At 41.6% G+C, this 21,060-nt stretch overlaps 2 protein-coding genes across 3 annotated transcripts; both read right to left on the bottom strand.

Moving 5' to 3' along the window:
• Window positions 1-1,105: 1,105 nt before the first annotated feature.
• On the bottom strand, window positions 1,106-8,708 carry LOC311271344 (phospholipase B1, membrane-associated; the record flags this gene model as incomplete). The annotated part of the gene is made up of 16 exons (XM_084376959.1): window positions 1,106-1,732; window positions 2,471-2,542; window positions 3,044-3,139; window positions 3,352-3,453; window positions 3,674-3,755; window positions 4,954-5,045; window positions 5,140-5,205; window positions 5,311-5,391; window positions 5,541-5,592; window positions 5,702-5,822; window positions 5,938-5,981; window positions 6,177-6,244; window positions 6,869-6,927; window positions 7,684-7,774; window positions 8,262-8,326; window positions 8,651-8,708. The coding sequence occupies 16 exons, from the start codon at window positions 8,706-8,708 to the stop codon at window positions 1,595-1,597; spliced, it is 1,287 nt and encodes a 428-aa protein (XP_084233085.1). The 3' UTR covers window positions 1,106-1,594.
• A 210-nt stretch (window positions 8,709-8,918) lies between these two features.
• Window positions 8,919-19,566, bottom strand: sel1l (SEL1L adaptor subunit of SYVN1 ubiquitin ligase). Of its 2 annotated transcripts, none has more exons than XM_084377363.1 (21): window positions 18,992-19,566; window positions 18,796-18,833; window positions 17,734-17,929; window positions 16,366-16,533; window positions 15,859-15,964; window positions 15,121-15,283; window positions 14,926-14,979; window positions 14,773-14,832; window positions 14,604-14,685; window positions 14,340-14,494; window positions 13,934-13,990; window positions 13,767-13,835; window positions 13,353-13,430; window positions 13,135-13,197; window positions 12,888-12,975; window positions 12,475-12,623; window positions 12,117-12,282; window positions 11,704-11,778; window positions 11,403-11,575; window positions 11,178-11,306; window positions 8,919-11,017 (listed from the first exon to the last, which is right to left on the bottom strand). In XM_084377363.1, exons 1-21 carry the CDS (start codon window positions 19,077-19,079, stop codon window positions 10,712-10,714), a joined length of 2,463 nt encoding a protein of 820 aa, XP_084233489.1. In that variant the 5' UTR covers window positions 19,080-19,566; the 3' UTR covers window positions 8,919-10,711. The 2 variants fall into 2 exon arrangements, with proteins under 2 accessions (XP_084233489.1, XP_084233488.1); XM_084377362.1 differs by having other exon boundaries at window positions 11,704-11,781.
• Between the last annotated feature and the right edge of the window lie 1,494 nt (window positions 19,567-21,060).

Here is a 21,060-nt window from a genome sequence, read left to right on the forward strand (position 1 = left end):
GTGCATTAAAATGCCAGTACTGGAGGACAGAGGAGTGAAAGTGGGCCAGCAGCAGCCTGGAGATCTGAGGAGCAGACGTGTGACAAACTGTCTCTGGTTTGGAAAGTCACAGTGGAGTAATGTGTTGTTTATCTGGAGAATTGTTTTTATTTTTTCATCGTCATTGCAACGCATGCTTTGTTAAAGGGTAACTCCACTAATTTACACAAATAGAGTGTGTTTACAGGTCTTGGTGTGTATTACTGCATATGTGTAAAAAAAAAAAAAAGCAGCATGAAGCCTTTTGTGGCTCCACAGGAACCTGAATCTAATCTGACAATTGACCAGTCATTAGTCCCGCCCCCCTTGGTTACTGTTGCTAGGTCGGACAAGCTTGACAATAAGAAACATGGCGACGCTGGTCCCGTTTAGCCGGGTGCCGCAGCATTTATTAGATAGCTTCTGGGAGTCAGGCAATGTAGCTTCAAGGACTACAGGATATACTCATGATCTTAACTTTAATGAACGTTAGACAAACTCCTCTTGATCTAGCTACAGCTTACCATTATACATTAGCTATTTGTTTTGCAAATGTTAGCTTACTCTGGCATCAGTATTATGCGACTATATTGTTACCTTTGAACAAACTTAGTTGTCTTTCATGTTGCTGGTGATGGTACGGCCCGACGCAGGCACCAGGTTTTGATGCGTAGAATAAAATGGTTGTATCAGTTTTTTTTTCATTTGTTTGTAAACTGTCCACGATGAGTCCAACAGTGTTATAGGAATGCAACACTAGACTGGTGGACTGCTTTACCCACAATGCAACTTCGCCACTGAGTGACATCACTGGAGGCAATTTGTCAGATTACATGCGGCTTCCTCTGGAGCCACAAAAAACGTTATACTACTTTCATATTACTTTTTTCATTGTACTCCCCAAGACCTGCAAACACACTTTAATGTGTAAAATTGCTGGAGTGACCCTTTAATATCAGACAAGTTTTATTTTTATTCTATAAATATAAACAGGCAAATAAAACAAAAGATTGAACACACACTCACAGGCTGTGGAGGAAGTCTAATTAGTTTAATGTCTTATGTATGAATGTATAAATGTCACATGAACAATTCAAAAAGTTGTTACTTGATGTTTCCCTAGTTACAAAATCTGCAGTTAAGTCAAAGCAGCAAGACTTTTCCTTAAAAAAAAAAAAAAAAAAAACACCTACAGTGTATTATTTTAATTACAAGTGTGAGAGAAACGCAGAAGATCGTCCCCGCGGTCGGTGTGTGTGGTCAAAGCAGGTCAAACATCTCGGTGCTTGGTGAACTAAAATTTTAAAGGCAAAACAGAAAACTTTCTGCTCACCACCTCCAACTGCCTAAAAATGAAATATCCAGGAGGCAGGATCCTCTGTCACGTTAACTCTGGGGTTTCAGATCTTTTAAAAAAACACAGTAATGTCCTCTGTGCTGCTATTCAGGGGCCACGGACATGCAAAGTTGCAAAGAGTGGCTCACGAACTCTCTTCTGCAGGTGATCCACTGTATCGTCTCAACAGTAACCAATGTAGCAGTGACAGGCTTGTAAAATAGTCCAGCAAAGTGAAAGCTACACGAGTCCGAGACATCCCAAACCCACGAGGAGAGAGAGCAGGAGGAAGACAGCTGCCTGTGACAGAGCGTCAGACTGCAGTGGAGGCTGGCTGGACTTGGCTGCGATCGGTCGGGTGAAGATATATGGGTGTTCCTTCAGAGGAGACGCAGAGAGGTTGAGTGTGAGTGTTTCAGCTCGTTAATTGCACAGAACCGAGGACCATTTCCCAAAGCATTATCTCGTTTTAACATGCATTTACAATCACCCAGACAGACACTGGTTTCTACTCCGTCACAGCTGTGATTAAATCAAAGTGCAGACTTGCAAATTAGGATGAATATTTAATCTACTTATTTAATTACTTTCCTTTGGGTCTTATTCATATTATTGTTGCATGGTAAAGCAGCTGCATACAGGGACTGTCTGGACAAGAAAAACAAACCCAGAACCCAGAGGACAAACAGTGAGTACGGTACATCGAGGAAACGGTGAAGTAGGTCAATTCTAGCATTAAAATGTTGCTGTTGAACAACTGACATGAAAGTCTCCGAGGTCTGAGCTTCCCCTTAATGGACCAACACTAAATCTGCTGGAAACTGCATTAGCATAATATTCATAAATAAAAATGGCTGTAAAATGTAAACTGGGACTGATTATCCGTCTTAAGAAAGTTTCTGAACGATTATTTTAATCCTGTGCACCTTCAAAAGGTGCCGAATTACCATAAAAGCCAACATCCTTTGAAAAATGCAGCTTGTCCTTTTTCCCTCAATATAACACAAGAACACAGGTCGTTTGAATCTTTGCTTTAGCTGTCTCGTTAAAAATGCATGAAAGCTTTCAGGTTAAAGACGCGGTCACTCGGTCAGATGCGCGATAACATTGTCCTACCATAGGTGGACAGATGAGACTGATGGGGTCGGAGAAGCTGCTCACAATCATTTTCCCTCCTTCGGGCTGAAACTGCGAGCAGAAGACAGAGAGACAAAAAAATAAGTCCTCTATTTTGAAATATATTGAAACCCCTGTGAGTCCCTGAAATAAGCATTAGATAATATGAAATAAGGCTTTAATAAGATGCGTATTAAGGAAAGTGTTAATTAAATTATATAAGTGTTAATAATTACACATTTATGATTAGATTAGAAATTTATAAGCACTAAAACGAAACACTGCAATCATTTATAGCCTGCTTAAAAGGTGCAATATGTAAGGACTGGCCACCTGTTGAATTTATCCTCCAATCAAATAGGGGGCAGCATTTCACCAGAGTAAATCTAACTAAATCAGTTTCTTGCAGGTACACTTGATCTGCAGCTTTTCTCTCTATGATTATTTTTTCCTCCTTTTGTGAGCACAGATTTTACTCCACACATTAAATCCTCCCAGGTGTGAGTGGGTTGATTGTTGACCTTTAACCTTCCTGTGTGTCATGAAATACAAGCAGTGCCACTCATTGTTCACCATGTTGTTCCACAGCCCCTTGGCCAGCTCCTCGTGCCCCTTTATGGTGAAGTGGAAGCAGTCGTGAGTGAAGAAGGTCATATCGATCTTCCCGTTCTGCTCATGGAGACAAAACATACACACATGTAAGTGTAGACGGGCTGATGGAGTGTGTTGTCGGTGAAAAACTCTCACATTCAGCCGCAAGTTAACAAAGCCAAATGCTACAGCTGTCACACTCGGGATGATTCAATTGTTTTCTGTGTGATGTTTCTCACTGATTCATCTGGTGACACATATTGTCGTGGTCGATGGAGTGAGGATATTACCGGGAGGCGGGGAGGGTCAGCGTGTTTCAGGAAGGGCTGAAGAACGACGGCAAAGTCGTCCCTGAAGAAACGGTCGCTGAACAGCAGCTCCTCAAGTCTTTTCTGTGGATGAAAGTGACATGAAAATCTATTTATCTGCCTTTTCCATTGATTTATAATAACAGCAATCATTGTTTACATGAAATCAACACGTAATGTTTTGGGTGCATGCACCAGTTTGTACATTATAGTGTTTGATTAGAGAGTGAGTTCGGATCTTGCAGGGTGGTTTATATTTATTAAAAAAGACGTTTCCCATTATTGAGAGGTGTATAAACTGTACCTGAAACTCCAGATTAACTTCTATTAGCTCCTGCAGTTCAGGAGACTTGGCTTCTGGCTCTATCAGGCACGAGCAGAAAGACCTAAATTAGAGTAATAAACAAAAAAAAAAGGTCATTCAGATGCAAAATTAACAAAAATGTTATATGATGTTAGTAATTCCTGTGATTAATACTAAAAATTGCAAGATTAGGAGCAAGGAAAGGACCAGGACCACACGTCGTGTACATATACAGGAGATTGTGCTTCTGCTGCAGGATTCGGCTGCTTTAAAGCCTCTACACATGTTTAACTTGTGAAAAGAAAATGAGTTCAATGTTCGTTTGTTCTGTCATTTTTAAAGAGGGAGAAGGAAGTGGTGCTGTTGAGTTTTTTCTCTCCCCCGTCCCCTGTCATCTCTTCAGGTGCCAGCTACATGATTGATTTCCACCTGTGCAGTCTGGTCATGCTGCCCATTGATTCTCTCAGATGTTGAGCTGTCCAATCAACATTCAGAACATTCACTTTTTGTTTTCTCAGTAGAGAGAATCCCATCATCTCCATATTTTTCCTTGTGGACGATGGCAGATCGTGGAGCCTCTCAGTAGTTCCCAGACGTTAGCTGCAAATACTAGCAGCCGAGTACTGTAAACCGATAAATCAGTAAATCAGGTATTAACTAGGAACTGCCAAACATTATACTCCTGTCTCTCTGTATTCTCAACGATCTGCCTTTGGAAATTCAGTTGTAGCGACTCTCTCCACTCGAGGGCTCTGGTTATACCCTGCTCTTTTCTCTTTGACCCTTTGATGCTGCGCTGCATTGTCTGAGCAGACTTGTGAAGAATAATAGAAAAAGGTCTGCGGTGGGAGCTGCAGGACTATCGGTAAGTTGGGTTACCCTTTACACTTTTCTTTTTTCTTTTTAGATAAGTCAGTGATAAGTGAGTTTTTCTATTGCCTGAGGTAGGAATTAGTCAGGTCTAGTTTGGTTATATTCATCTCTGTTTGTTTGGCACCACCTTCTCTCATCCTCCCCCACACGTTGAGAACCTTTGTGATGATTCAAAGCATTATGTTGAGCAGAAAATAAACCACCTTTGTTTTCACTTCTGCTTTGACTCCTTCAGTTTCTTTGGTTATCATGTTATCGTGTCTTTCTTTGTGTTTTCACAAAATGAGAGTAAAAAAAGGTGCCATTTTAAGGATCCTTGTCTCCTGCAAAAACTGTGTGAGACACACATTACAGATTGTTTCTGTTAGTTTTAATACATGATGTCTTCTACTTAAGGAGCGTCTCACCTTTGCAGCAGGCACCCCGGGGTGGGCTTCTGCACCTCCCTCAGAGTCTGCATGGGCAGGATCTGAGCGACATTTACGATCATACGAGGAACCTGGAGCACAACAAGGAGAAGACGCCCTCGCTGTAGTGAATTCCAGCACTGTACCGAAACCTCACTCTTTCAGACATGTCTTGTGTTTTTTTACCTCATTCATAAGCATTTCCAAGGAGACGGTGATATAGTGAATGAAGTTATCCACTGAAAAGAGAGCCTAGAGAGAACACGGAGAATCTGCAGAGATTAATAACAAGAATTTGACAATCTCAGATCCCATAAAAAGCACGTTTTTATTCGTTTCAAGAAGAAACAGACGGACCTTATCTTTGCAGTAATCACAGATGTCATTCATGCCCATGAGAATGGTCAGAAGCTTCCAGTCCTCCTCGAAGTTCAGACCCTGACAGGAGGACAGCAGAGGGGTCATCAGAGAGTACATTTGGTCCATAAAAGACAGATTCAGGGACAGCAGGATATCTCAGATTCGAGCTGTTGAGCTTTGATAAACCAGCTCCATCATGTTTTGGAGGAAACAGAGCACCACTGTACCTCATAACCTCTCATAGTGTCAATCAGGTGTCTCGTCTGGCCGGGGAGGTTGCTAGAAAGAAGGAATAACAAGGATCTTCACAAATGGCTAAAGATATAATTTACAGCTAAAGTTGCTTAACAACCAAAATAATGTCCACGTCACCCTGATGAGTCCTTACTAGGTGTTGTGTCCAGTCACAGCCAGGTTGAAGCCCGTGTCACTGATATGAGCCTGCATCCCGTGAACTGTCTTGCCGGGAGCAGCACCGATCAGGTTGGGGTTGAAAAGCTTGATGATGTCTGGAGAGTATTTAGAAACGAAACGTGTAAAGACGACATACTGAGTCTGCAGTTTGTATGGCACATTATACAAAAACAATAATGTTCTATACCACCAGTGATTTAAACATCTTACTTGCCAAAGTAATGGCATCCTGAAATGAGCCGTAGCCTCCGATACTGCAAGATAAAGACACGTCAAAGAAAGTGGTGATTATTAGTATTATTAAATCATAGGTTTGCCCTATTGTTGAAAAAGGTTACGGACGGACGATGATTAATCATATTATGTGCCGTCCACATGCAGGACCTCTGCAGCAGGGTTACTATCTGCACAAGAGCTCCATTACAGGTGTCACACATGATTTCTGTCACCTCCACGACACATGACGATACTCGATGGGAATCCCGAGGACAGTGGTGGCGTTGGCGCCGATGCCCGTCTGAAAAAAGAAGAGACACAGCGACTGAGAAACGCGCGGAGACGATTCAGTCATTTAAATTGTACACAGTGCATTTAACATTGACCATCAATTTGGCATTATTTGTTTTTTAATCAGTTATTTAACATTCAAAGCAGCACAGAACTACCCGTCCCCACAGTCATGTATAGAAAGAAAGTGCTGTATTTTGAGTTCAAAACCATGTTTTTCTACCATAAAATGCAAAAATGTATACATAACTATCAATTATATTATAGAAATGACATAAAAAAATAAAATTCCAATAAAATATATAATGAAAGTGATCCCTGGAGTCACATCACTGGTGTTACCGTGTGACAAAGGTCTATTATTTTTAAATAAAAATCACACTGATGACATCATTTTACTTCCTTTCACCTATTTCCTGAAGATCATGGTTAAGTGCACTGTCTCTTTTCAGTTATGAGACATTTTCACATTTATCTCAAGATTTCATATGAAGCTTTTAATTTTAGTCACTGCATTTTGCAACATTTAGCCATCATGAATGCAACAGCATACTAACAGTCCAACAGTTGTATCTTTGTCATAATCTGTATAACAACTGAGGCCTGAAGAAATAAAACAACAAATAACACCTACCGTCAATGAATCCCCCAAGGCAGCGATGACTTTGATATCTGCCACCTTCACAAATTCAACTGGACCAGAGGGTGGAAGAAAAGACGGAGAAGAAATGAATGATTGATTCTCAGCGTCAGGGAGCAGTGAACTACACTGATTTAACTAGTGGTTTAACCACATTTTGCAGTAACTTGCTGCTAGAAGTGATTCAAGTTTTTTTTGGTGTTACCTACTGAATCTCAAACAGTCCGGGGCTTTTAAAGGTAATGAATGATTTTTTTATTTTACAGTTGCTTCTCTACTGTAACTCAAATCTGTCATTCCTTGCACTTTTCACTATGAATAGGGCGGCACTTAATCTTTTTTTGTTTATGTATGACCTGTGAACAACTGGACACTTCCTACAATAATATTTTTAAATAATATTGTTTGATGGCATATGGCTTTTTTGTATTTTGTTATAATTTTGGGTCAAGTTGAGCTTTTATTTTGAAAATCCATTTACAGACACTTCAGATTTTTCTGACACTGATCTGTCTTAACTATAAGACTTTTAGTGTGTGGAATACAACATTACATTTACTCAACATTGTACTTAATCACAAAAGTGGGATGTTTGCTTCAGTATTTACTTGAGTATTTCACTTCATCCTCAGTTTGTTAATTTTCTTTCCACAAATTAGTTTGAACTACATCATCGAAGCAGCTCGAGTCGACCAATCTTTGCTCTGCAGTCGTTCAATTTCTTCCAGTGTGAAGTGAGTGCTGCTTCTCCAACACTGGGTAACAGATTGATTTAAGAGGGGTGGTGGGGGGCAATGATATAGACAGACCTGAGGACGGGACAGACGGAGAAGGACTCATGTCCGGACACTGAAACAACGGATGTTTGAAGCTCACCGGTCGAGTTTTCTCTGGAAACTCCTGAGAAAGAAACAAGAGAGAGGCCTCACTGTTCAGTCTAAACCTGTTTTAATCACCTAGTTTCAGGCAAGATTCAAATCTGTGTCACAGCCTTGAGGTGAAACCTTTCTTCTTCATCTCTCTTTTTACTTGTTGCCTTTGAGCAACTGCATCATCTTTTCTTTAGTGTGACACAGCTCTGCTTGTTGTGCACATACTCAGGATGCCTGCTGGTCCATGTGGTCCGGTCAGGTGTGCCCCCCATGGTAACCTGCCTCTTATGTTTAAAAGTAGGTTACCCATTGTCACATGCTCATATTGTTTTTGTTGCTTTTATTTTGTCCAAATGTGTCTTTTTTCAAATTAAATCTGTCAATCGAGGCCTTCTGGTCAGTTACTGATTGAACAAAAATGTTAAAAATCAGCACACAAAATGTTCAGCCACTACAATTAGACTTTCCACCTCATGCTGTATCCAATTCAGTGATAAAATCAGGTGTAACGTTACCTTCTGGAGGGCCTCCTTGCTGTAGTGTCGTATCCCCTCCTCATACTCCGACCACCAGTCGTTGCCTTAAAGAGAATTATTTCCAAAAACGTCCATTGGAAACTTTTCAAAAAGGCCCAACAAGCCCCTTTTTAGCTCGATCAAACAACTACTTTTCCTTTAACAAAGTCATTTACAGCATCAAAATACTCATAAGTAACTTTTAAAAAGGTCTTTTCAGGCTTTACTTTACTTTCAAATGCTCTTCTACATAAACACTGTTTTGTTACCAGATTAAATGCAGCACATTCAGGTCTAAAAGAAGGCCCAGTTTCAGAGGCTGCTGTAACAATAAATATCGGCACGCAGCCTCACGTGTGCTCTGCCCTCCTGCTTGTTCCAGCACTTACCTTTGACAGAGTGGGACGTGAGCACACATGTTGCCACGGCGATCCAAAGCCACTCCATAGTAGTGCGTATGCGCCAGTCAATGGGTCACCCCCAGGGCTGTACAATGCGATGCTGAGCTTTACAGAGCTGTCACTTTGTCTCGCCCACCCTCTAAAGCTGAGTGACAACCTGCCGGTCCACTGAGAGCCGGTCTGAATCAATGTCAGCAGTGCAACGCCTCGTAACAATTACATTTTAACATTCGGGCAATAAAGACAACATTCAGAATTAAATATCCATATATCATTTATTCATTTCTTTATAAACTTGTATTTGCGATGGTAAAAATGCAGTCTTCTCAACTGTCTCGACCAGTGTTTCATTTTTAGACAAATTGTGAGTTGTGTGGGCACCGATGTGTGAATGTTTCTGTGAGACAGTCTGGAACATTTTCTTATCTTCCCTTACGAATAACATTTTCACCGTCCTTTCCGACTTCCTACACTTCATGCAGATGTATTGGCAGATAAGCTCTCAATAATTCTAACAACAAGCACATATTGTGGGACTGAACAAATGGACCGCGTGACAAAATCTGAAATTTCTAATCTTTTTTTTTTCTCTCTTCTTTATAATAAAAACTGTCTGGCTTCTTTTCTTAGGTTAGAGGTCCATCTGAGCTGGAAAGTGTAGGCAGAGCACAAAGCTCCATCTTGGACTTTTGGTGAGGGGGTGGAAATTCTCACAACAGCTGAAGTTGTGTTACCAAACACACACACACACGCACACACACACAAAAACTAATCCACTTCCTCTACTGTAGAAACCATCCAGAGTTTGAGGCGCTGCTATATTTAAGGCTGCTCCAGTTTCTGCCTTGGCTAACACAAGGCTTAATAAACAAAAAAAAAAACAGGCATGTGGGCTGAGAAGAACTATTGAGCTACCTTCCAAAAAAACAACTACCAGAATGAAATCAGAGCCAATGTACAGTAACACCTCCAAAAACTCTTCTCACTCTCTTTCACTGGACTCAGTTCTTGTGACATTTGTTCTGTGCACTCTGTTTTCACTGCGCTTGGAGAGTGAAAGACGCGTCTGGATGAATTATCAAACAGGACCTGCATCAAGGGTTTCTGTGACGGCTTAGATTTCACAGACTTCAGCAGCTTCTCACTCCTCATCTGTGTCTGCCATGGTGAAAATGTAAAAGAGAGAGAAACAACCTGTGCACTTAAAATTAAATATCCACCCAGTCCAGCCTTGCTATCACAGGCGTTCTCCCTCTTATACTAATGGCATAACATGGCTTGAGAACATTTTAGCACTGTCACTAAATGCTGAATGAACAAAAGCGTTCTTTCCCGGTGAAGTGCAGGTATGCACACCTGACAAGTCCACTAAAACAAATACCTAACGAATGCAAAATTGCAATGCAAAAATTAACGCAACATTTGTTCACTCATTCAATACCTGAAAATAAGGTGCCTAAAAAATAAAGTCTGGAGGATGATGAGAGAAAACATGCAGAAACATGACTTTCTTTAAGAACTCGACTGGGGCTAGCAGATTAAATTATTCTACTTCAAACTTTCCTGCCTCATTTTTTTTTTCTCTAAATACTGCTCAAAATTAGGATTAAAGCAGTTCAACTGTCATTTTCTCAGTAAGGGGGAAAGTGAAAAGAAACTAATGCACATAAAGATTCCAACTATATTGATTAGTCAAGTCCAAAATGCCTTTGATGTGGCAACCACAAGGCAATTTCCACTGTGAGGACACTGGTGCTTCTGGCAGTATCCTGAGTCACAGACTAGCAAGTCCCAATCTGTGTTATCCTCTCTGTTCTACAGCACTGTCCATAAACACCCCCACTGCCTTCTTCAGCACAGGACCAGCGTATTTTGAATGGAGAAAGGGAGTTGTGAGACTGCACTGTTAGCGTGTGGAGGGGAGCAGGCAGAGTGGGAGAGGTGCTCGGACTAGCTGGTATTCAGCTAGCGAGCAGCGGCTGCTCCATGGGGCGGGCTGGCAGAGCCTCACGTCTGTCTGTTACTGCCCTTGCTCCGTCTGGCTTCCTCTCACTGCTGCTGCTGCTGCTCCTCCTCCTCCTCCTCCTCCTCCTCCTCCTCCTCCTGGGCCGGGCCCTGGGCTTGTGTGTCTTCCTGTTCCTGGGGCTCGGCCTGGGCTTCAGACTGTTCCTGAGGTGGTCTAGGAGGGGGCGCTGGGGCGGGGGCGGGCGGGCGAGGGGGAACTATGATTTGGTGTTGGCGCTGTCTGTAGGCGATGACTGTGCCCAACAGCAGGGCGATGACTGTCATGAGGTAGAGGTCCCACTCCGGGCCTAGAAGCTGGTCCAGGTCCACCTGAGAAATCAGCTCCTTCAACTGGCACGAGCCAAATGAGGCGAAGACAGAGGACAAAGACGCAAATGATTAATTCCAGTTCTCTCTAATGAAGCTTTTAACTTGAATTACAATTCTGAGTTTCTTTTTCAAAGCCAAATTGTCACAGCTCCAGCTGGAGAATACAAGAGGCAGTACTCACGTTAAGATCCTGCAGGTACTGCAGAGTGTAAATCAGGCCCAGCTTGCACAGAGCCAGGAAAACTGGGACCTGGGCGTCGGGACTGGCTTCAGCGGCCATGTCGTAGAAACGTTTGGCTAAATGAATGTCCTGCAGAACCACAGGAGACAGTTCTGAATCACACACCGGTCTGTGCATCTTTAAATCTGAGACCAATAAATAAATCGTCTACATCTTTGTGCCCACCTGTTTGATGCCCAGGCCTTTCTCGTGCATGTAACCCAGGTTAAACATGGCCTGGGCGCTGTGCTGCTGCTCTGACGCCAGTCTGTAGTGGATAACCGCTGTCTCATAGTCCACATCTGTCCCGTAACCATAGAAGTGGTAGTCCCCGAGTTTTATCCTCGCCACTGTGTAGCCTTGAAATGACAAATCACATACGTCAACTCGGCAGCCAAATTCAACTAGCTCACTTTATGTAAGAAGAAGAACAAATGCTGCAAATACTGTAACTCTAGTACAGACATTAAATAGATAAGGGACTCACCTTGTGCTGCAGCTCTTGTCCAGTGGAGCAGAGCACGAGGGTAGGTCTCGTTCTCACTGAAGATTTTTGCTCCTTCTGCTTGTTTCAATCAATAAAAAGACAAAAACATTCAAACACCAGGATCTTCTTTTTTCCCTATCACAATTCACAAAATTAATCATGCTATCGTTTACCAAGAAACTAATACCAAGCCAGCTTATATATTGAAGCATATAAGAGTGAGTACTACATAAAATATACATTGTTAGGTCACCAAGTGGTCACAAAGCTGAATAAGGAAACTAGACACACGTACAGGCAACTGTCTTCCTCTGGGTTAGACAATTCAATACTTGTGATGAAAAGACTGAACTTTAACTGTTTCACTGCTTGAATCTGATGTGCTTTCCATTTAAAACACTTCTTTTTCTTACTTTGGTCCAGCACGAAGGCCACGTTGCTCTGGGCCACCTCGTAGCCCTGCTCAGCCAACAGCAGATACTGAACCAAGGCAGCGTCCGTCTCACCCTCCTTAAAGCTGCCGTAGGCTGTCATGAGACGCTCTGACCAGCGCCCGCGCTCACACACGTTCTTGAAAAGCTGCAACGAAGAAACAGGCATGCAGTGTGACACTTTGCAACTTGTGATACAATACAAGAGTGTAGAGAAAGACTAGACTTAAAGACTGTTTATCTCAAGTGAGGCGCTACATAAGCAGCATAAGAGCTTTAATGAGTGAGTGATTGCTGAAACACAGACAGAGAATGGAGGTGTAGCTCCAGGGTGTCTCACCTCCACAGCAGTGTGGCACGAGCGCATCACACCAGTACCAGTCGCATGCATCTGGGCCAAGTTGTAGAAGGCCAGGATGTGGCCTGCCTGTGAGGCCAGGTTGAAGAATTTCAGTGCCTGTTTGTAGTCACGCTTCACACCGATGCCATCTGTGGAACGAAAGCAAGAAGCAAGAGTGAAACTGTGAACCCACTGAAAGAGAAAATAATTGTTACAGTCAAGAGAGAAAAAAATGATTTAGGAGGTTGTGTGAGATTGAGGGATAGTAAAAGAAAAGGGATATTCAAATCTTCTGATGAGTAACAAGATTTACAGTAAGGACAAAAGAAATATCTGTGACAGGAGGCCATGGTGATGCTGTGTACCACAAGCACACTATGCACAGGTGTACATACAGACTGTAATACACTCACTGTAATACATGGTGCCCAGCTGGAGCTGTCCGTCCACCCAGCCCTGCTCTGCTGCCTTCTGGAAGTATTTCAGTGCCAGCTCATAGTTCTGAAGACACAAACACGACTTTCAAATTGCTGCTCTGATTTCAGACACTCTGGTGGCTCGATAGCAAAATGAAAACCAAACAAATCCAAGATTTACATTTCTCCTTATTTCATATTAGACATGATCTCAAAAAAACTGCAATGTGTAAAGATTTCTTACCACTGGGACACCTCTTCCATATAGGTAGGCCATACCCAGGCCACTCTGTCCCACAGGATTACCCTGGATGAAAAAAAAGAGCAGTGTAAATGAAAAGGACAGTTAATGAGAACTGAATGAAACGCTTCACAGAAGAGGTTAAAGTCTGCACAATAACAGAATCTTGTTCGTCTCCGGGGGTGAAAGGAGTGCTACGTTCTCTACAGCTTTATTCTTACCAAGTCAGAGGCCTTCTTAAAGTACTGCAGGGCAGTCTCGTTGTTCTGAGGGAGAAACTCGCTGCCCTCCGAGTACATCTGAAGGACACAGGAGTCACATCACTTAGTTAGTAATCAAAAACTTGACGAGGTGCCTCTGCAACAGCGACGCCAAATCACTGGCTTTATTTATCTTGGACTCAATTTAGACCATCTCTGCTCTCCAGCATGCTGACTGCTTTTTCCAAGTTCTCACACAGTGTGGGCTACATGGTTATAATGTTTACAAACACAGAAGTGGAATACATGGGCAACAAATAAAACTGAATCTGAATATGAAGTACTTGTTTTTATAGGCAACAAATGTTCGTTAATAAAACTCTTTTCAAATTAATTAGTTTCCGCCACCTTTCACACAAAGGGCATCTCTCTCACCTTGCCGAGGAAAGCCATAGCGTGTGTGTTCCCTGCGTTTGCAGCCTGGGTGAAGTAGTCGTACGCCCTCTGATGGATGACGAACATCAGAAATGCATTAACCAGTGCAAGACAGTCACAAGAACACAATAATTTAATGACATTTTGAATATAAAAAATAATCTCACCTGATGATTCTGTTCTACTCCACGTCCTCCATGCAGGTGTAACTGACCCAATCCCACCTATCAGGAGAAACAAAAGGGCCAAGTTAACTTTAATGACGCACAATTACTATCGGAAATATTCATTCACATAATTAGAGCTACAATTAGACAATTAATCGATTAGTAGTCGGAAAGAAAATTAAGTGGCAATGATTTTGATAATCTATGAATATTTTCTGACCATTTTCCATGAAAAAGTGTCAAACTTTTGCTGGTTCCAACTTTTTAAATGCAAGGGTTTGCTGCTTTTCTTTGTCAGTTATAAAAGTTAATGAAGGACGGAAACAAACAAACTGAAGATGTCATGCAATCATGGTTTTTTTTTCCATTGAACAATGGACACTGATTGATGATGACACTAATTTACCTGAGCTTGTACGTCTCCCTTCTCAGCTAGAAACTGGTAGTACTGGATCAAGTCCTCCTCCAGCATCCCACTGGTAGATCCCGGGTTCTCCACCTCATCCAACAGCCTGATCCTCTGCACTGCCGAACCACCCGTCAGGGACACATCACTCGCCACTGGAGGTGGTGATGGAGAGTGGAGAGAAGAAGAATTTTCATCAGGTTATTTGCCCAAGAAGAAGATAAAACCTGAATATAATATCAAAATATTGCAGTCAGTGCTCACCCTGGTTTGCCACAAGCCTGTAGTGCGTTAGTGCTGACTCACAGCTCTGAGGAACACCCACACCTCCCCAGTATCTGTAGCCCTAATAAAAACAGTAAGGAGAAATGTAAATTTTTATACCTAAGGAGTGATGTCACTGTGTCTCTGCGTCACTGACACACAAACTCACCAGAATCATATGAGCTACCGAGTTTCCACCCAATGCACCAAAGGTGTAGTAGACCAAAGCCTGAAAAACAGAGAATGGAGGTGATATATGAACAAATGTCAGACATTGCACAACATTATTGTCATAGAAAGTTACAGAGTCAGAAAAAAGTACCTTAGCCTGACTTGAGTTCACTCCAAGGCCAGCTGCGTACAGAAAGCCAAGAGCCTACAGAGAGGTAAACAAAGCAGTGTTACAAAACTAATCCTCCAAGCATACATTCTCAGTATATTTGAATAAGATGTCAGGTCAAAATGGTTTCAACACTTTTCTCAACTGAAACACAAGCATTTTGGATGATAACTTTACCATCTGAGCTTTAGGTGAGCCCTCCATTGCAAGCTTCTCAAACATTTCTTTGGCCTTGGTGACATTCTGGTTTATGTAGTCTCCAAACAGCATGGCGTACGCCACCTTCTCCATGGCCTTCTGGTGGCCTTTCTCTGCTACTTCCATCAGCTTTTCATATAATCTGAGAGGGGTTTTTGGATAAGCAGAGGTGGTGCGGGTGAGGTCAGATTGACACAGGCATAATAAAAATGATGTGTACATAACAAACAAGTGAGAAGACACCTAAAGCAAATAAGGATGTGCTGATAAAAGTCACGTGGAAATAAAGCGGCTATTTATAAAAGATATCAGCATAGTAAAACAAAATTTACAATTACATCAAATCATTTGGTCTGTAAACATTTTGACCACGTGATACGCTGACTACACATAAACAGAAGGCTTGGTCTGCTCTGAATACGTTTAAATCTGCAGTGTTTTAAAACAATGACAACATATGTGTTTCTCAGCTTGTGTGAGGTTGCTGTTCTTCCAGCAGCCCTGATGGTTGAAATAATATTAATTGATCTGCCATCGTCAGTGTGTTTGGATTCATTGGTTGAATTAAGGCCAATTGTCAAGTTTGGGAGAGAAATGTTTGTTTGTGTCACGACATCCTTTGTTATCAGCAAATCCAACTCATGTTAGAACAATACCAATGTCATCAGGACAGAAGATTCAAAACCCAGCAGAATAAATCAGACAGAAGAAACTCACTCTTTCTTCTGAGTCTTCCTGGTGGTGGCGTTGAGCGTACGCAGAACAGACTGGTACTGCTCCTCGGCCTTCTCTGCCTGCAGTCTCTGCTGTGCCTGCTCCTCCGCTAAGGCAAAGAGAGGAGAAGCCAATAAGAGCAGGCAGATGAAAAAAAAAAAAAGATTCATAACACTTTGGCAGCAGAGGGGGGGAATAGTAATTTTAGAAATGAAACCATGATGTTTTCTCAGGCAAGTTTCCATTATCAGTTTCAGTAGCTGTCAAGCTTTTCAAAAGAAAATACATGTACTATGAAACAATTCATCTTTACGTATTTGGCTTTATGTGGGGAAATGAGCCAACCACATTGGAAAATGCTCATCCAATCATTTAAGCAAATAAACTTCCATTTGAGGCTGATGAATGGCTGCATTTTGGCTTCAACATAAAATACTCAGGGTAGTTCAAAGTTAGTCACATTCACTTTGTGGAAATTGTTACTTTATGAAAGTCAAACTATTTACTTACTCTCACAGAAACCCCACTTTTTGTCGTGGTCGTAGTCATAGGTTGTGGCGCACCACAGCCGTCCATCCCCGCGTCCATCAGTGGTACAGTCCGAGTACTCCTTCCCCTGGAAGAGGAACGGGAAGATGCACGGCTCTCCATGGGCTGTACCTCCATTCACCACAGGAACTGTAATAAAAAAAACAACGTTAGGATATTAGATAATAGATTCAACAAAAATAAGTAACCAAAACTGATGATAATATCTAGAAAAGAAGTTACCATGCGTGTTCCCTTTTCCTTTATGAAACAACAGTTACCAGTTTACAACTTCATATTCAACATATAAAGTCTGTTAATTTTGATAAAAGTCAGCAAATTTCCATCTTCAATCAATCTCAATATTATACAAGTGATGGCTGCAGGAAAATTACTAACAATCCCCGGGTAAAATGATGTAACTGTCTGCAATAGCAGCCACAGGTGCAAAGCCCCGTTAATTTCTCATGGGGTTAAACCGTTTATACAACCTGCCACTACCCTGAAACCACACGAGTCTTTGCTCAGAGTCAGCAAAACTGAAATCAGGTTACCACACTCGTACTCAATATAGCTTACAAAACAAGATAGTCTTTAAAACAGATGTGATTTAAGACAAGAGGAAACTGTGAGGACATTAGGAAGTTAGACTAGCACTGCTACGGGGCAGCAAAGAGCTAACCAAAAATGTTGATATAAGAGCTGATGTATTGTTAGATGTCCTACTACTTAACACACTGATGAGGATATTGAGGTTTTGAGTTCACAACAGCCAGCTGTTATATCTGAAACTGACTCAAACTCTAATCTCACTTCATTACAACCAGATGCCAGGTGGCTCAACAACACTTTACTCAGCTACTGCATGTGAAGCCTTGCAAAATAATAAGCTGTTGTAATCATGATATATTAGTGGATATCCAGACGAAGCTGCTTATTTTCAAATGCTATGAAAACCTTGAATCCTCACTGCTGAGATGGCTGGAGCCACATTTTCCGTTGTAAAGTCTCTTCCAGTATTCAATCCATTTCTAGCTTTAATTGGACCGGCAAAAGAAACCCTTCTCAAAATTCAGTCTGCTACCAGCAACAGACAGTATGCCAGCTCATGATCCCTGTCTCACACAGACGTTTGGAGACACATGCGTAAGCCAAGAAAACAAACCGAAAAAAGCGGAGCCTGTGTTCGATAGTTTAAACAGAGAAAACTCAATTCACAACGTTCAATACATTCAGCTCAGCAAAAAGAAATGCTTAAGGATTTCAACTACATAACTGGACTGAGTGCATACTCAAAGTGAACTGACCAACCAGTTAGCCTGTGTTTTTTGTTTTCCTTGCAGTCCTTACCCTCTTTGGGTTTCTCCTCAACTGGAGGAGGCTGCTCAGGCAGGTCCTCCTTCTCCTCTCCCTCCAGTCCATCCCGAGGTGTCTGTTTCTCTTCTTCTGGTGGGGAGACTTCTTGACCAGAGGTCACAGAAGCACCAGCCGCAATTTCTGACGCCAGACGGACATCCTCCTCTTCAGAGTCTGGGTCGTGGTAAGACTGCAGAGAAAAACAAGAAGTTGTGGCTAAGTAATAGAAACGGGGAATCACATTGCAAATCAAAATAGGTTGAATGCAGCTAAGGCAAAAGCAAAGGATGGCTGTCTTACAGAGCATTTGAAACATAGACTATTTGGAAACTTAGTGTTTCTATCTCCCAAAAGTCTTGCAACACTGTTATCTGCTCATTTAAAAATGTCTTATTTATTGCATTCGAAATATTACAATGGAATAGAAACTTTTCAACTAATCTATCCATAATCATTAATCATACTTTTACCAACTTAAATTGATACATTTCTGTAGGACTGTCTACATTAGGGCTGCAACTAGCAATTATTTTCACAATCAATTAATCTGCCAAATACTTTTACACTTAAATCATTTAGTTTATAATGTCAGAAAACTGTGAAAAATGCTTATCACAACTTCTCAGAGCTCAAAGTGCCATCTTCAATACCTCTTTTGTCCAAACAAACAGTCCAAAACCCTTCACTTATCATCATAAATGACAAATAAACTCAGCATATGCTTATATTTCAACTGAAACCCGCAAATGCTTGTTATACTTGCTTGAACTAATTCATCAAAAATCAAAATAGTTGGTGATGAATTTTCTTTTGATGGTAATGGTTGCACCTCTAAACCACCACACATCATGTACACAAATAAACCCTGAAGTAACACACAAACTGAGCAGGGATAAGTGTCATATTAAACTCAGTTGATGCCCTGTGTAGCAGATAACACCCCAAGCAATGATACTTACAAAAGCCTGATGGCCTGGTCTATTTTCTACTACATTTGCATGACAATCATCCTGATAAGATACCTTGAAGAGCAATATGCAAAAGCTCACGACGTACCTTTAGCTCTGGTCCATCATTCCCGTGTTGCTCTTCATCTGGAAAGCATTAATATGGCAGAAGTAAATACAGGAACCTGAGATAGCCAAACCTGTTTGCTAAATATAAACAGCTGCTTGCAACAGTTTGAGACTCGTACAGCCCCTTCTGTCCGCGCAGGTATTAACCAGTTATACAACACAACAGACATACTTACCAGCTGTTATGCCTTTGATGAAGACTATCAGCAGTAGGGTCAAAAGATAAAAGCTTCTTGCCGTCTTTAAATACCGTTTATAGCCCATTGTCGACAAGCTAACTATGTGCTAGCTGTAACTGCTGCTATTTCTATCACCAAACATTCAGTTACAGTTATGTCACACCACGATACGTAGCATAAATACACTCACGCAAACGCTCACTAAAACGGAACCGTATTCTCTCTGTATAATATCCTGGTTAATTTTCGCTGCTGTAGCTGTCAAACAAGCTAAAAAAAAAATCCCAAATGCAAAGCTACGCTAGCAGAGAAGTAGCGGCTAGGTGGCTGAATTGACGTTGAACGCTAGCTAGCTAGCTAAGCTAGTCGTACATAGCCACACGAAAGAGCAACCAAACAGCGCTACAGTTGCAAGAGACCAAACTCCTCGGTCTACAAATCGCTTGCCGAGTACCTCTTGGCACGACAAAACATCCGAGTTTATCGGCAAGACGCAAATTATTCAGCCTTTGGTGTATATTAACCAGACACTGCTTAGCTACCCATGTTAAGCCCCTGCTACTGACAGACACTTCCTATTCCCGCAATTCGACCAATCACAGCGCGCCAAGTTTGACAGTAGCCAATAAGCGGAGGCCGAGGACGTGTCAGCGAATCAGGTGCGTACACAATTATGCTTCTCGTTGATGGGTTTGTCCACGACACCAAAACATGCTGTGGAGATACTCATCATGTGGGACAGGTAGAGGTGGTTGCTTTGGACACGTTAGTTGCACCATAATCATAATAAATCAGACATTTTATAAAAATCAGAATCAGAATTATAACAGCTGGTGTAAAATACATAGAAATGTAAGATGTATTATATGTGAAGGACATTTGTTTTGTCAGGATACCCAATAAAGTATGCAATGAATGTTGTACTCTGCACCACTGTTGATCCGTGACACCAAAACATGTGGTTACTATTCAAGCACAGTAACCGCATGGGATCCCTGAGGTATGTGTGATCTTCAAGGAAAGAAAGAGCTTGCAGTTACACCCTCAGGCGCTGGATACATTTGAAGTTGGTGAACCTGTCGTGACAAATCTAAACACATAAATTTGACATTTTCATGTTTTTACAACTTGTTTTATGTCTCAGTGAAGTCATCTGGGGTTGTCTTTTGCTTTTGTTTGACATTAAATCACCAAAGCAAGTTGTTCGTGTTACACTAGTGTTACAGCATTTACAGCTTTACTGAAGGTACGCTGTAGTTCGGGGCGAGAAACTGGAATCAGAAGAGAAATATCTTCACTGATAATAAACAAACTGACCTTAAAGGACAACACAATTCCATACTGTTTTACTTTGTTTATATGTGGGGGACCCTGCCACCTTTCTAGCTTAAAACAGTGTCCTTATTTTCCTCTGAGAACAGCTTGTTTATTCACTTATGGGAAAAATAAATATTTTTGAGTTTGTTTTATTACCACATATTAAAATTCTGTGTGTATTTCTTCTCTAAAACTACATACTGCCCCTTTAATCGCCAATTCCTAATTTACTGGGGATTTATAACTGAATAAGTCTTTAGTAAGTGTAACTAACTGGGATTGGCAGGCTGAGAACAATCAGTTTGTCTGGTGTATATCCTCTTCCTCCTCCTCCAGCATAACGTATGTAACATGAATTGCAGACTTTATGACTTGAAAATAAAAGTTTTTAATGTGTAGACTAAAATAGCAAAGAGAAGTACAATCACTGTTGCATGTGATTGCAGTCAGGGTTGACGAAGCAGACTACAGTAGACTATGCTCTGTTACGTTTGGCGTCTGTCTCTGAACCATATTAAACCACTTCACTCTGTCTAAGACCCTGTAAGCCCCACTAAAGCCATTAGCACTCTGACCATTTGACTAAGTGGGCTCATTAACTCTCACAGGAAATTATTTGAATGAAACAGCACCTGGTGAGGGCCGTCAGCTACTTGATGAAGAAAGGGAAGTCACTGGAGGGAAGTCTGCACATTAAACAGTGATATGAAATGCAAATACACACAATGGCAGACAATTGAGAGACTGAA

Source organism: Pagrus pagrus (assembly GCF_965226575.1).
Source record: "Pagrus pagrus genome assembly, chromosome: 16".
Lineage (NCBI taxonomy): Eukaryota > Metazoa > Chordata > Actinopteri > Spariformes > Sparidae > Pagrus > Pagrus pagrus.